The 13,764-nt window shown below is 44.2% G+C and overlaps 1 protein-coding gene across 1 annotated transcript; it reads right to left on the reverse strand.

Moving 5' to 3' along the window:
- Positions 1-1,454: 1,454 nt before the first annotated feature.
- On the reverse strand, positions 1,455-5,932 carry LOC125534164 (uncharacterized). The gene is made up of 9 exons (XM_087540170.1): positions 5,521-5,932; positions 3,624-4,368; positions 3,377-3,457; positions 3,121-3,216; positions 2,637-2,747; positions 2,385-2,483; positions 2,089-2,226; positions 1,842-2,005; positions 1,455-1,757 (listed from the first exon to the last, which is right to left on the reverse strand). Exons 1-9 carry the CDS (start codon positions 5,902-5,904, stop codon positions 1,455-1,457), a joined length of 2,121 nt encoding a protein of 706 aa, XP_087396296.1. The 5' UTR covers positions 5,905-5,932.
- Between the last annotated feature and the right edge of the window lie 7,832 nt (positions 5,933-13,764).

Genomic DNA, 13,764 nt, shown 5'->3' on the forward strand with positions numbered 1-13,764 from the left:
CGATTCCTTCCTATGTTGGCCTTGCAAATCGGCATATGCAGAATTTTAGCCAATGCCCTATATGTTCAGTGGACTGTGAAAGTATGAATCATGTCTTCTTCAAATGTATATGGTCATGCCTTGGAATGATGCAAATTATTGAAGACACTTGCTTTGAAGTGGCTGATGGAATTGGGCCTCTCGAGCGACTGCTAATGGATGAGAATGCTGCACCGTATCTGGTAGGTGTTTGAAGGTGTGATCTAGTCGTTGTTGTTGCCTGGTATGCTTGGTGGGAGCGAAGGAAATGTACTCATGGTGACAGCTTGCAAGCGCCGGTTAGATCGGCCCAGTCTATCTCTGTGCTGGCATTAAATTTTGCAAGAGTTGGTCTCAAATTATTTTTTTTTGCAAGAGTTAACAAATTGAGTAGTGCTCAGATTGTTAGACAAGGATGGATTAAACCACCTGAAGATTTTGTAAATCTGAATGTTGACGCTACCTTCAACGAGGACACTGGCTCGGGATGGACATGCACATTCGTCCGGGATCATCATGTTGTTCCTGTCATAGAAGGAAGCTGGAACCTCCCATTTGTTGATGATGCCCCCAGTGGCTCATCTAGTGGGGGTGCCATGCATCCCCTCCAAAATGCTAAACTTTTTTTACCTAGTAGTAATTAGTCTAATTCTATGTGTATTATAGGGTTAAAATGCTAAACTGATAATTTTTTATGGTTATACATGGTACTTTTATTGTAAGTGATAAGGTTAGCACCCCCTGTCGTCAAACTCGAGGTCCGCCACTGGATGCCCCTACTGTTGAAGCTACCGCCCTTCGAGACGGTTTGATTCTTGCTGGGAACGTAAGGTGCAATAGACTATTAGTTGAAAGTGATTGCATGGAAGTTTCATGCACAATGGCGGAAACTCTCTAGGTGTGGCGGCTGCTATATATGAAGAGTGTACTTTTCTTTGTCACAATTTCTCTCCTGTAGTTTTTTCACATTCCCCTAGGGAGGCCAATAGGGCTACTCATAATCTGGCAAAGTTTACCGAGGGTAACCATCAATGGCTTGACGATCCTCCTGATTTTGGCTGCCTTAGAAAATGATATATCTTTGAATCCCGATCAATAAAATCGGCCATGAGCCCATGACAGCTTTCCTCAAAAAAAGTTTTAAGAGATCTGGCATCCCGTACTTAAGCGAGTGACGCAAGAAGAAATGTGCCTTAATTGGACCGAACTGCCGAACTTTCTTGTACCATTTTTGATCAACAATGCAGTAAAAAAGAGCTATCTAATGGCTTTCTCTGTAAAGAAATCACATATATATTGATATTTGCTACGACAAGAAAAGCAATGAATGCCAATATTCAATAAAACAGCCAAAAACATGATTCACCAAGTAATATGATCTGATAATAATTCACACACCTCCATCATCAACGATATACTAGAACAAAAACAAAGGGCTATGCACAACCCTGTTGATGATGTTTTGGGGCCAGGGCGAAGGGGGTGATATCCAGCACGGCCCTATAGACGTGCAGCTTGATGTTGTAGTCATCATCCAGGAGCTCGAACACACACAAGTCCCTGTTCTCCAGGTAGTTCTCCATGGCGAGCGCGCCCCACCCGGCGCTGAACGCCGCACGGGGACACTCCCCGCCGGTGTACTCGTACCACACCTTCCACGGCTTCGCCTGTGGGTCCCACAGCGTCATCTTCCTGCTTTCCTTCGGGAGGAAATTTTCAACGAACATTTCTGGAATGATCTGCAGTGTCCCAGGTCGATCAGTAAGCGAGCAATGCAGTTTTAGAATATGTGTATCCATCCAGAGAAGAATTCGATCAATTACCATGAAGTACGACACATAGACATCGGTGTGCTTTATTTCCTTGATCACGAAGGGCCTCTTGGATTGGAACCTCTGTGCCCTGTCCATAGCATATTCCTTGTCCCTTTGGGTTACTTGACGTCTCTGCGACTTTAATTCCGGCCTTCTCTGAACCTTGACGATAACTAAGTATAAAAGAAGATGCAAATTACTAAGATAGTTCAGTTCAAATTTTGTTGTAATCAGCGTAGGAAGGAAGAAGATTTACCTCTACCAGGTTGGTTTTCACTATTGCTGTTATTGAACATCGGGAACTGAGCCTTCATACTATATTTTTTACCAAAAGATTTGTGTAATTTGGTTAAGTCCTTGCATACGGATTCTGGCGCAAGTACACCTGTATGAACTATATGCGCGCAAGTTAGCTCGATGACATGACCAATTGACCATTGCTATCTTTTTTCAGCGGAGAAGACCATTGCTATCTAAATAGCAGAGTCAAAACTGACACAGCATTTAAGCCATCTCAAACCAATACTCGATCGGAGGCTTCAAGTTAATTACCTGCCAAACTGTGACTTGACGTCATTCCTTTAGAAGCTGATGAAGCAGCAGACCCTTTCCCCTCAGCCCTGGACTTCTTGGGTGGACGACGGACCAATTCTGCTTACATCAATATGCACACATGTACATTTTAGCACGATAATAAGAGCACAGAAATCATTTTACAACACCAAGCCATCTCATAGCAATATATACGTAAAAAGTAGTACCAGTTATTTTGAAATCAATCATTGATTGGGTTATTCTAGTTACCTGCCAAACTGTCACCTGATTCTGCTCCCTCAGACTCCGAATGGCCACATGGACCTTGAGGCCTTTTCCCCTTCGCAGCCTTGGGCTTCCTGGGTGGACAACGCTTTGATTCTGCTTATAATTGGATTGATGTGCACAGAGACACAGGTTAGCTCCATAAAAAGAGCATAAGAATCATTTTACAACATTAAATCGTTTCAAACCAATATACGTGTAAAAAGTAATGGTAATAATAGTTTTGAAATCAATCGATCAGTGTGGAAGGGTTCTTCTTAATACTTGCTAAACTGTCACCTAATGCTTATATAGGAATCATTTTACGGTACAAGACCATTGCTATCTAGATAGCAGAATGAAAACTGACACACATTTAAGCCATCCCAAACTAATACATGTGTGTGAAACAAGTAATACTTTTTTACCTGCAAGAAAAATTCTACTTATTTTGAAACCGATTCTCGATCAGAGGCTTCCTCTTAATTACCTTTCAATCTGTCACTTGATGCTGCTCCTTTAGAAGCTAAAGCAGTAGACCTTTTCCCCTCAGCCTTGGACTTCTTGGGTGAACAATGGACCAATTCTGCTTACATCGATGTGCACACATGTACATGTTAGCTCGATAACAAGAGCACATAAATCATTTTACAACACCAAGCCATCTGACACCAATATGTATGTAAAAAGTAGTACTATCAATTATTTTGAAATCAATCATCCATCGGAGGGTTATTCTTGGTTACCTGCCAAACTATCACCTGATGGAGCTTCAGGCCTTTTCTCCTCAGTAGCCTTGGACTTCCTGGGTGGACGAAGCCCCGATTCTGCTTTTAATTGATGTGCACACAGTCACAATTAGCTCGATAAAACCATCATAAGAATCATTTGACAACATTAAACCATTTCAAACCAACATATATGTAAAAAGTAGAAGTGGTACTAATAATTTTGAAATCAATCGATCAGTGTGGGAGGGTTCTTCTTAATTACTTTCTAAACTGTCACCTAATGCTTCTCCTTCAGACTTCGAATCACTAGATTGAGCTTCATGTCTTTTCCCTTCCTTAGCCTTGGACTTCTTGGATCGGACCACTTCTGTCATGATATCATCAACCTTCCTGAACCTAGTCCTCTTCCCGACCACAAAACCATTGTCGATCTTGTCTTGATCCTCCTTCTGTTGCTGCGATGGTGCGCTGCGCCATTCACTTTCTTCCTCATTACCCGGATTCTCTGATAATGCATCTTCTTCTTCCTTTTGTGGACCAGCGCCGTCAGCATCGACACTCATGTTGTCGCTCCCTTCATATTCTTCTGAAGCATCTTCTTCTTCTCCTTCATTTTGTGGAGTACCATCTGCACCTGTGCCAATGTGAGAGTCTTCTTCTTGCGGGGCAGTACCATCTGCATTGGTGCCCGTGTGCCCATTCTCATCCTTTGCTGCCACAGCGGTGGCGCCCATCCGCTGCGGCTGGGCTAGAAACGCATACGGTGCCTCGCAGGATGATGGCAAGAATACCGTGACTGAGAACTGTGAGTTTCCATCGTAACGGAAAACCAGCAGGTAGCCATACACGATGCGATGGTCGCAGAGGAACTCCTTCCATCCACGTGCAAAGCATAGCTCCCCGGAGATTTTAGCCAGCTCTACGGGCCATAAATTTCCGCTTGGACCTCTCAGTGAAACTGTTCCTGTACACTCTTCCAAGTATTTGTGGCAGTCTTCGGGAATTGTCTGCAACATATGTTATCATATAAATCAATGACTAAGTATGTCAAGCACAACCCAAAACTAAAAAATAATATAAAAAGGTTGTGTGCTATGTCTTACAAATGGCCGATGGATTTTATGTTCAGATGAATGTGTAATGAGTTTCTGTCTATGTGATGATGCAGTTTTTCAGAATCTTTCAAGCAAATGTTCTGAATATATGAAATGTTTGTTATAGTGAAAAATGATATGTGCTGCATGCTATGAATACATAGCATTTAACTTGTCACCACATAAGGACGGTCATATATACGTCAGAGTGCTGACATGGTCAGTGACGAGCGACTGTCCATGTCTTACATAGTTTTAAATAGCCGGCTATAGCCCCGCTATAGCTCCGCTATAGCTGTTTGAGGGTGTTGCCGCTAAATGATTTCACGTACAATTTGCCGCTATAGCTCCCCTATAGCCCGCTATAGCTGTTTTTAAGGGTCGCCGCTAAATGCCATAGCCCGCTATTTAAAACATAGGCACTCCACTGATGGGCTCTATCCCACGAGTGATGGATGAGTCTCCACAGACAACAGATTAGTGCTGATCCTGGCACCCATCAAAAGCGATCAGTTCTGCCCCTTTAGTAGTGACATGTTTGATAGTAGTGTTGGAGATTGATTTCAAGAGTTTGGTAATAGTTAATGGTGTAAATAATCAGTCTAAACGAATTCAAGGCTTGGGTCCAAGCCCCTATCCAAACAAGCATATATTGTCTCGGTCACTCTCACTTGGCATTATATTTTGGGGAAAAATTTACATGTGTCTCTTTTCTTTACAATCTACAAAACTATAAATACGAATAAAATCAACTTTGATGAACTAGTTTATATATTGGATGACATACTCATATATGTTGCAGATATGTTATCTCTCTTTTATTCCTTTTCAAAGTCAGACCACATAGTATAGTCCATATTTGAAAAATATCAATGACTAATCGAACAAAAATTCTGATGAAATATGTACCATTTTAACTTTGTCAAATTAGTAAGCACCATTCCTAAAGTGGACAGCAAACGGAAAGAGAACCTTCACAACAATCATGAAAATACGATACATAAAAATGGAGGACCAAAAATGGGTTAGTCTCCTTAATTTCTGTTATGAATCAAGAAAACTTACCTCTTGTTCCATAGATGAACTGGTCATTAGGAACCTAAAGAACTGTGGGCAATTTTTTGTGTCATTCTGCTCCTTCAACTCCTCCTCTTTATCATTCTCCTTCTTCTCTCTTTCCTTATGTGCCCTCATCTTCTTCTCATTTTCTTTCCTTTTCCTCTGATCCTCCTTCTCCTTCTCATTATCCTTGTCATTACCCCTCGTTCTCTCTTTCTTCTCCTTATACTTAGTCATCTTCTTCACCTCCTTTTTCTTATCACCTTCTTCTTTGCTTTGTTTCTTTTTCTCTTTCGCATTCGTATTTTCACCACCCTCTTCTTTCACTTTCACATTCTGCTTATCATCTATCATACCCATAGTGCTATATTGCTTTTGATGGTGTACCATGATTGGACCTTTACATATGCCACACACTTCTGTCTCTGCAATACAATAGGAGAAATATATGCATATATTAGTATAACACTTTTGGCGAAGGTAACAATGATGTATATATATACTCAAGTTTTACTCAAGAGCTGAATCTACATAAAACACAAGTTTGTTTGCATTGGATATTCCCAACTGCATTACTTATTTTCAAGAACACTCCTACAGACTCCTTTGTTATAAAACTAACAATCAACATAAATATAATTACTATATAAGCTCTTGAGGGATGGAAAAAGAACAAAATGTATCCCATATTTATATTTGAATGTTGGACACACAAGCAGTGGCGGAGCTACAAAGGAAATACATGGTGGCTGACCTCACAGGAGAATAAAAAAGTCGCTCGCCGCTGCCTGGGCATGGCTGTGGCCACGCCGCCACGACACGAGAGATGGGTCGCCCTTGGCACTACTTCACGCTTCTACTAAGCTAATCTTTTCGGCTAGACCTCCGCCCCACCTCTTGCTGAGCAGGGCGAGGTGAGGTTGTGCTGGTGTATCTAGAAAGGCTGAGGCGGGCAACGACACACTTTTGCCCTAACGATGCTTCACCAGTGCACACCAGTATACATACGTACATATTAACATATATATATATATAGTGGCTACATGCACACATAATTTTGTGTCGCGGCATACTTGTATATCTGTATATATCCATGTTGCTAGGTAATGCGGTTTTGATACCCTGTCTGATCTATCCATTAACAGTGGTCCCCTTTTTTTTATCCTTTTAGAGTATTTGCCAAATTAACACATTTATTTTTCTTGAAGAGATTTACAAATTCGACCATTCTTGTGCAAATTCAGGAAATCAAGAGCATGCATATATGGATGATTCAAATTTGCACCATCCTTGTCTTGAGACAAGAAAAGTATGGCCTAACTAGCAACACAACGACTATCACTGGAGAAGAGGTAGCATAAAACCGAATGCATCATTAGGAATATACGCCCAGGGTGAGAGAAGAAGGAATTCAATCTTGTCAACCGGTAAAACCTGTAATTAATTATATCCCACAAGTTGAATCTACGCTGAACTAAATCATGTAGGAACAACGAACACCATTTCTTGGGGTGGAAAGAACAAAATCACGATGCACACCATGGATTTGTAGAACGCCAAGGTGATTGAAAAGCTAAAGATTTTGTTGATCTAGCATAGATCAGATATACCGTAGTAGGGCTTACCAAGCGCGTAGCAGTGAACCAATCGCGATCTCGATGGATCAGAATACAGGCCTCTCCAAGGGGTGTTCGATCGATTCAAATTCGAAGGAGAGGACGGGAGAAGATCTGGATGTGGATTTAGATGGAGGTTCGTTGGTTGTGAGGACGGGAGAAGATCTCGATGAGATTTAGATGGGTTGGGGCGGCGGCCCGGCGGCTGGATGGAACTTTCAAATATTTCGGGATTACATATATATACATATAAAAGGGAATTCGGGGCAAGGGAAAAACCCTAGGTCACGGCGAACAAACGGAAACACATAATTCCAAACGTTATGTTTTGACAACGACAATATAACATGTCTGCCACTTTCAGGCACACAATCACTCGTCTGTGACTGGGTTTGTGGCGATGACGCAGGGGTCATCTCCGGCACGGCCCTGTAGATGTGCAGCTTGATGTTGTAGTCATGGCCCAGGAGCTCGAAGACGCACACGTCCCACCTCTCCAGGTTGTTCTCCATGACGAGCACGCCCCACCCGGTGTTGAATGCCGCAGGGGGGCACACGCCGCTGGTGTACTCGTCCCGCACCTTCCATGGCTTCGCCTACGGGTCCCACAGCGTCATCTACCTGCTGTCCTTCGGGAGGAAATTTTCGATGAACATGTTTAGGATGATCTAAAGTGTCCCAAGTCGATCAGTAAGCGAGCAAGGAGTCAAATAGTTGTACATATGAGTATTGTCAACAAGTAATACAGAGAGTAAAAAGAAAGGGATACTAAATACTTGGCTTTGAACATGTGCATTGTGACTCAGGAGGAAGACGGTAGTTACCATGAAGTACGAGGCTTAGACATCGGTGAGCTTCATTTCCTTGACGGCGGAGGGCCTCTCGGATTTGAACCTCCGCGTCTTCTCCATGGCGTCTTCCTTCTCCCTTTGAGTTACTGGACGCCTCTGCGACGTTTATCCTGGGATTGTAATAGTAATTCTCCCGCGTCTGGCGACACGGGGGGGGGGGGGGGATCCTTGCGTGCCACCGACTCCCCTTCTTCCCCCTTCTCGTCGTGTAGCCGCCGGAGGCGCCACCTGTAAAGTCCGGACGGCCTCCATGGAAGGTGGCTGCGGAGCGGACCCCTGCGCAATCCCCGCCCAACTCTCCCAACCTCGTGGCTGGTGGCGGCAGCACAGCGGACCTCGCCCGATCTGCGTGCGTCGGCGCCGTGATGAGGCGTCGGATCTTAGTGGGCGTCGGGCAGGAGCCAGCGGCGTCGAGGAGCCCAGGTACGTGGCGGGGGCGGGGCTGCGGCGGCCGAGGCTGTCGACACATATCTGGGTGCGGCAAGGCCGCTGCTGCCTTCGTGGCCGCCCTCGTCGAGGGAGTTGCGACACCTGCTGCTCACGACAGATGTAGCGGTGGTGGATGGCGCGGTCTTCGGTGGCGGTGTTGATCTGAGAGCGGGTCCGCTCCATCGCCAAGATAGGCGTGTGCAGGGTGCCCAAAGGGCTAGACTTTTCCAATTTCGCCCACCGTTGAGGGATGTTCTATCGGCAGGGGTGCCTTGACATCATCCTTGCCTCCTGTCTAGTGGTGGTGCGCTACTGGGGAGCTCTCCTTTGCCCGGAGGCGCAAGGTGGGGCAGTGGAGGCTAGAGATGGCTAGACCGGGGGTGAGTGTGGTCTTGGGCGTTGTCCAGGGGTTGGGAAGGTGGTGCCTTCCCGCCCGTCTCTTTTGTCATCTTGGTTGCAAGCGTGGGGCAAGGGTGAAGTTTGAGCTATGGATGTCGGGGCGGCGGCCTTGGTGGTGGGAGCTGCGGTGCTTAGGGGCAGAGCTCGTGGCTCGGGTATTGACTAGGTGACTTGGCCATGTGGGCGGCGTGGTAGCCAGAGTCCGGTGGTCGGTGGCGTTGGCGCGGGAGCCATAGCCTGTTGTACTATGTTTGGAAGGAGAAGTGCTTGCCAGGGTGGAAGCCTGCTCTGGCTCTGCCAGGACGACGGAGGCAGCGGCTATGGGCGTCATTTCCTTGTTGAAGGCGTTGTCGTGGCTACTCTTCGTCCTTCATGTTGCTTCGAGGGAAACCTTGATCCTTGGATCAGGCGGTGGCGGCGCTTCAATGTCTTGCCCTTCTTGATGGCGCGCCCTTGAAGTACACGGCTCGTCGTGCACGACTTCATCTCTTCGCGGTGACTCGTTCACGGTTGAGAGCTCCGACGTCTCCAAGTTGCTTCCTCGTTTAGTGTGCTTCGAGTTTTCGGGGTTGTGTAGTTGTCCTTAACACCCTTGTATCTAGCCTTGTGTGCGTATATTGCTGGTTCGTGTTGTATGGCTTGATTTGCATCATCATTGCTTTATATATAAAGTGGGACGTGAGCCTTTTTTTGGTGCAACGTTTATCCCAGCCTTCCTGTAAACTAGATTACAACTAGTATAAAAAGATGCAGACTTATATCAAGATAGTTCACTTCAAGTTTGTTCGAATTAGTACTAGCAGTATAATAGAAGAACACGCTTACAGGAGCAAGGAAGGAAGGAGGAAGAAAATAAGTTTTACCTCTGTGAGGTTGGTTTTCACCATTTCTCTTGTTGAACATTGAAAATTGATTGTGTTTACTATGCCTTTTACCAAAAGATTTCTGCCACGTGGTTAAGTCCGTCCACACAGATTTGGTGCGAATACACCTGTATAAACTTTATGCGGGCAAAGTTCATTAGCTCGATGACAAGAGGATATATATATGAACCATTTTATAGTATAAGACAACTATACACTACTAGTGAAAAGCCTATACACAGAATCTTAACAGCAGCGCGCTTTAAAATCAGGCGCTGCTGCTAAGTAGCAGTAGCGCGGGCTATAGAAACTCGCTGCTGAAACAAGTTTATCAGTAGCGCGTGCACTCCAAGAAGCGCTACTGTTAAAATTTCCACGACACCGCCGCAACGCCAGTTATAGCAGCAGCGCGTTAAACTAAATAGCGCTACTGCTACGTAACGTAGCAGTAGCGCATTCAGACAATAATCGCTACTGCTAAATTAACTACAAAAATTTAGTCCCACCTCGCTCCGTGAAGAGAGTTTTACCCACCTTAAATATGTTTCTTCTACAACTTTCACAAACACTTGGTCTTCATTGAACTCTATGTGTAGGATCTGTGGCCGCAATAGGAATCCTTGCCAGTTCTTAAACCAACCGGCGAGGATTCCTATTGACAAATCAGATTGTATACAAAAAGACCATTGATGATCAATGTATTTTTATGCCTATGTCTATTTTTACATACTGACACATAGCAGTAGCGCGTCCACGCCGAAAGGCGCTACTGATAGGTCGTTTAGCAGTAGCGCATTTCCCTATAGTGCGCCACTGCTATGTCATTCCATCTCCCCCCACTCACTAGCCTCATCCACAGATCACACTCACACACACTCACTCGGTCTCCTCCTCACCCCCCGCGCCGCCGGTCATCCCCCGTCGCCCCTCCCCCGATTTGCGCCGCTGTCGCCTCATCCTCCTCGCTGGACTCGGTACCGGCCTCCTCCTCCGTCCTCCCTCCACTCGCCGCTGGCCGTCCCCTCCTCGCTCCGCCTTCCTCCTCGATCCGTCCTCCCTCCACTCGCCGCCGGTCGGCCCCTCCTCGCTCCGCCTTCCTCCTCCGTCCTACTATCTTCTCCCTCCTCGAGTCGCCCCTCCTTGTCCCTCCTCCCTCATACATTTTGATTTAGTAGGCTTTCATATGTAACATTTTGATTTAGTTGATATGATTCAGTTGATTTAGTAGGCTAGTTGATTTAGTTGATTTAGAACATTTTGATTTAGTTTATTTAGTAGGCTAGTTGATTTAGTAGGCTAGTTGATTTAGAACATTTTGATTTAGTTGATTTAGTATGCTAGTGGATTTAGTATGCTAGTGGATTTAGTATGCTAGTTGATTTAGTTGATTTAGTATGCTCGATTTAGTTTTTTTGTAATAAGTTATTTTTTTGGCAAAATGTAGGTGCCAATTTAGTTAAATTTGCCACTTGTTTGTTTAAACAATTATCTTAGGCAATAGGGGCCAAATTAGGATTATAATTGTCCATAAAATTGTTTCTCGCGGAAGAACCAAAAATATCGCATGCTACTGTTTTTCTTTCCTGTGAAGTGAATCGTTAATCCTTTGATCATATTGCTTTAGGAAAATGGCGCCACCACCAGCACCACTATGTCGACTATACAAGTCAAGGTGCGCCAGCAGCCTTGCAACTGGCAAGCTATTCAGCATCTACTTCCATCCGAGTTTTCGTCATGCGGCGGTAAGAAATTAGATGAAATGTAACAACTATTTTATTTTTAGTGTTGGCATTACTGCATTGTGTCATTTTGCTTTTCTTACACAGATTGTCCCATGCAATGTGAGGTTGAAATTCAACAAGCTGACATGAGACACTGTGACATTTGAGGCTCCTGGGGGGGGGGGCGTACACTATGGAGGTCGAGAAAGGACGCAATATGTCACAGATTGGAGGAGATGGATGGGCCCGTTTCCTCGCTCGCATGCGTCTTACTGGTGGTGAGTTGATCAGGTTCTCCTTCAGAGCAGAAAGACCCAAGCTGGTTGTCATTTATATCAACCTGGTGGAAGATGATGAAGATAATGAGGACCCACTCAATGAAGATGATGAGAACCCACTTCATGAAGCCATCATAGCTCAAAGAATGAGGCTGAGCAAGGAGGAGGTGTGCAACCTATGGGACATAATTCCGCCATGTGATGACTTTGTCAGGGTGCCATTCGTGACCCGCCTGACAAGTACCATGGTCGATCGGCATGAAATGGTATGTTATACGTACTGCATGTAGTAATTTGATGATATATATATGCTTTATTGTTATACTTACAAATGCAAATTATCCGATTATATGCTTAGTGAATCCGATGATATGCTTAGTGTAGAGTCTAATGATATGCTTTGTGGAATCTAGTCAATGATATACTTTAGTGTAGAGTCTGATCACATGCTTATTAGTGTAGAATCCAAGGAACTATTAATACTGTAGATAATCCATATATACTTATTAGTAGAATTCATGATTAATTAGTACAAATGCGTAGTACTGTGTCTTTTGATAGTGTAGAAATCTAGACTTAATAGAAATATATTTGCAAGAGTATGTGTGAGGCTATTTATTAATTGATATGTTTTTCTTATTCAGAGATTGCCAAAGAACCTATCTGTGAGTTGTGGTATCGAGCCTGATGAAGAAGGCTCAGTTGGACTACGCCTTACCGCAAGGGGCTCCATCACCACCTGTACTTACCGCATGGACACAGATGGTCGCACACACTTGAACTCGGTTGGGTGGAAGAGATTCCTCGTTGGCAAGAATCTTCGTGTTGGACAGGCCATCGTAATTACTATCAGGAACACCCACCGCCCAGGCTTGAGGATGATGATCGTCATCGATATCATCTAGAACTACATATGTGTGTGTGGCTATATCATCTAGAACTACATATGATGATCGTCGCCGATATCATGTAGAACTACATATGATGATCGTCGTCGATATCATCTAGAACTAAATATGATGATTGTCGTCGATGTCACCTTGTACTGCTTGAGGATGAAGGAAATATGCCCTAGAGGCAATAATAAAGTTATTATTTATTTCCTTATATCATGATAAATGTTTATTATTCATGCCAAAATTGTATTAACCGGAAACATAATACATGTGTGAATACATAGACAAACAGAGTGTCACTAGTATGCCTCTACTTGACTAGCTCATTAATCAAAGATGGTTATGTTTCCTAACCATAGACAAAGAGTTGTTATTTGATTAATGGGATCACATCATTAGATGAATGATCTGATTGACTTGACCCATTCCGTTAGCTTAGCACTTGATCGTTTAGTTTGTTGCTATTGCTTTCTTCATGACTTATACATGTTCCTATGACTATGAGATTATGAAACTCCCGTTTACCGGAGGAACACTTTGTGTGCTACCAAACGTCACAACGTAACTGGGTGATTATAAAGGTGCTCTACAGGTGTCTCCAAAGGTACTTGTTGGGTTGGCGTATTTTGAGATTAGGATTTGTCACTCCGATTGTCGGAGAGGTATCCCTGGGCCCTCTCGGTAATGCACATCACATAAGCCTTGCAAGCATTGCAACTAATGAGTTAGTTGTGAGATGATGTATTACGGAACGAGTAAAGAGACTTGCCGATAACGAGATTGAACTAGGTATTGAGATACCGACGATCGAATCTCGGGCAAGTAACATACCGATGACAAAGGGAACAACATATGTTGTTATGCGCTCTGACCGATAAAGATCTTCGTAGAATATGTAGGAGCCAATATGGGCATCCAGGTCCCGCTATTGGTTATTGACTGGAGACGTGTCTCGGTCATGTCTACATTGTTCTCGAACCGTAGGGTCCGCACGCTTAAGGTTTCAATGACAGTTATATAATGAGTTTATGAGTTTTGATGTACCGAAGGAGTTCGGAGTCCCGGATGAGATCAGGGACATGACGAGGAGTCTTGAAATGGTCGAGACGTAGAGATCGATATATTGGACGACTATATTCGGACATCGGAAAGGTTCCGAGTGGTTCGGGTATTTTCGGAGTACCGGAGAGTTATGGG

The sequence above is a fragment of the Triticum urartu genome, chromosome 2A, assembly GCF_056163025.1.
Source record: "Triticum urartu cultivar PI428250 chromosome 2A, HENAU_Tu73, whole genome shotgun sequence".
NCBI lineage: Eukaryota > Viridiplantae > Streptophyta > Magnoliopsida > Poales > Poaceae > Triticum > Triticum urartu.

Coding starts and splice junctions, on each gene's coding strand:
- LOC125534164 (XM_087540170.1), bottom strand. CDS start 5,904: ATGGTACACCATCAAAAGCAATATAGCACTATGGGTATGATAGATGAT. Junction 2,484..2,636: donor ATCAGGTGACAGTTTGGCAG/GTAACTAGAATA, acceptor TGATGTAAGCAG/AATTGGTCCGTCGTCCACCC. Junction 2,006..2,088: donor TGAAAACCAACCTGGTAGAG/GTAAATCTTCTT, acceptor TTTTATACTTAG/TTATCGTCAAGGTTCAGAGA.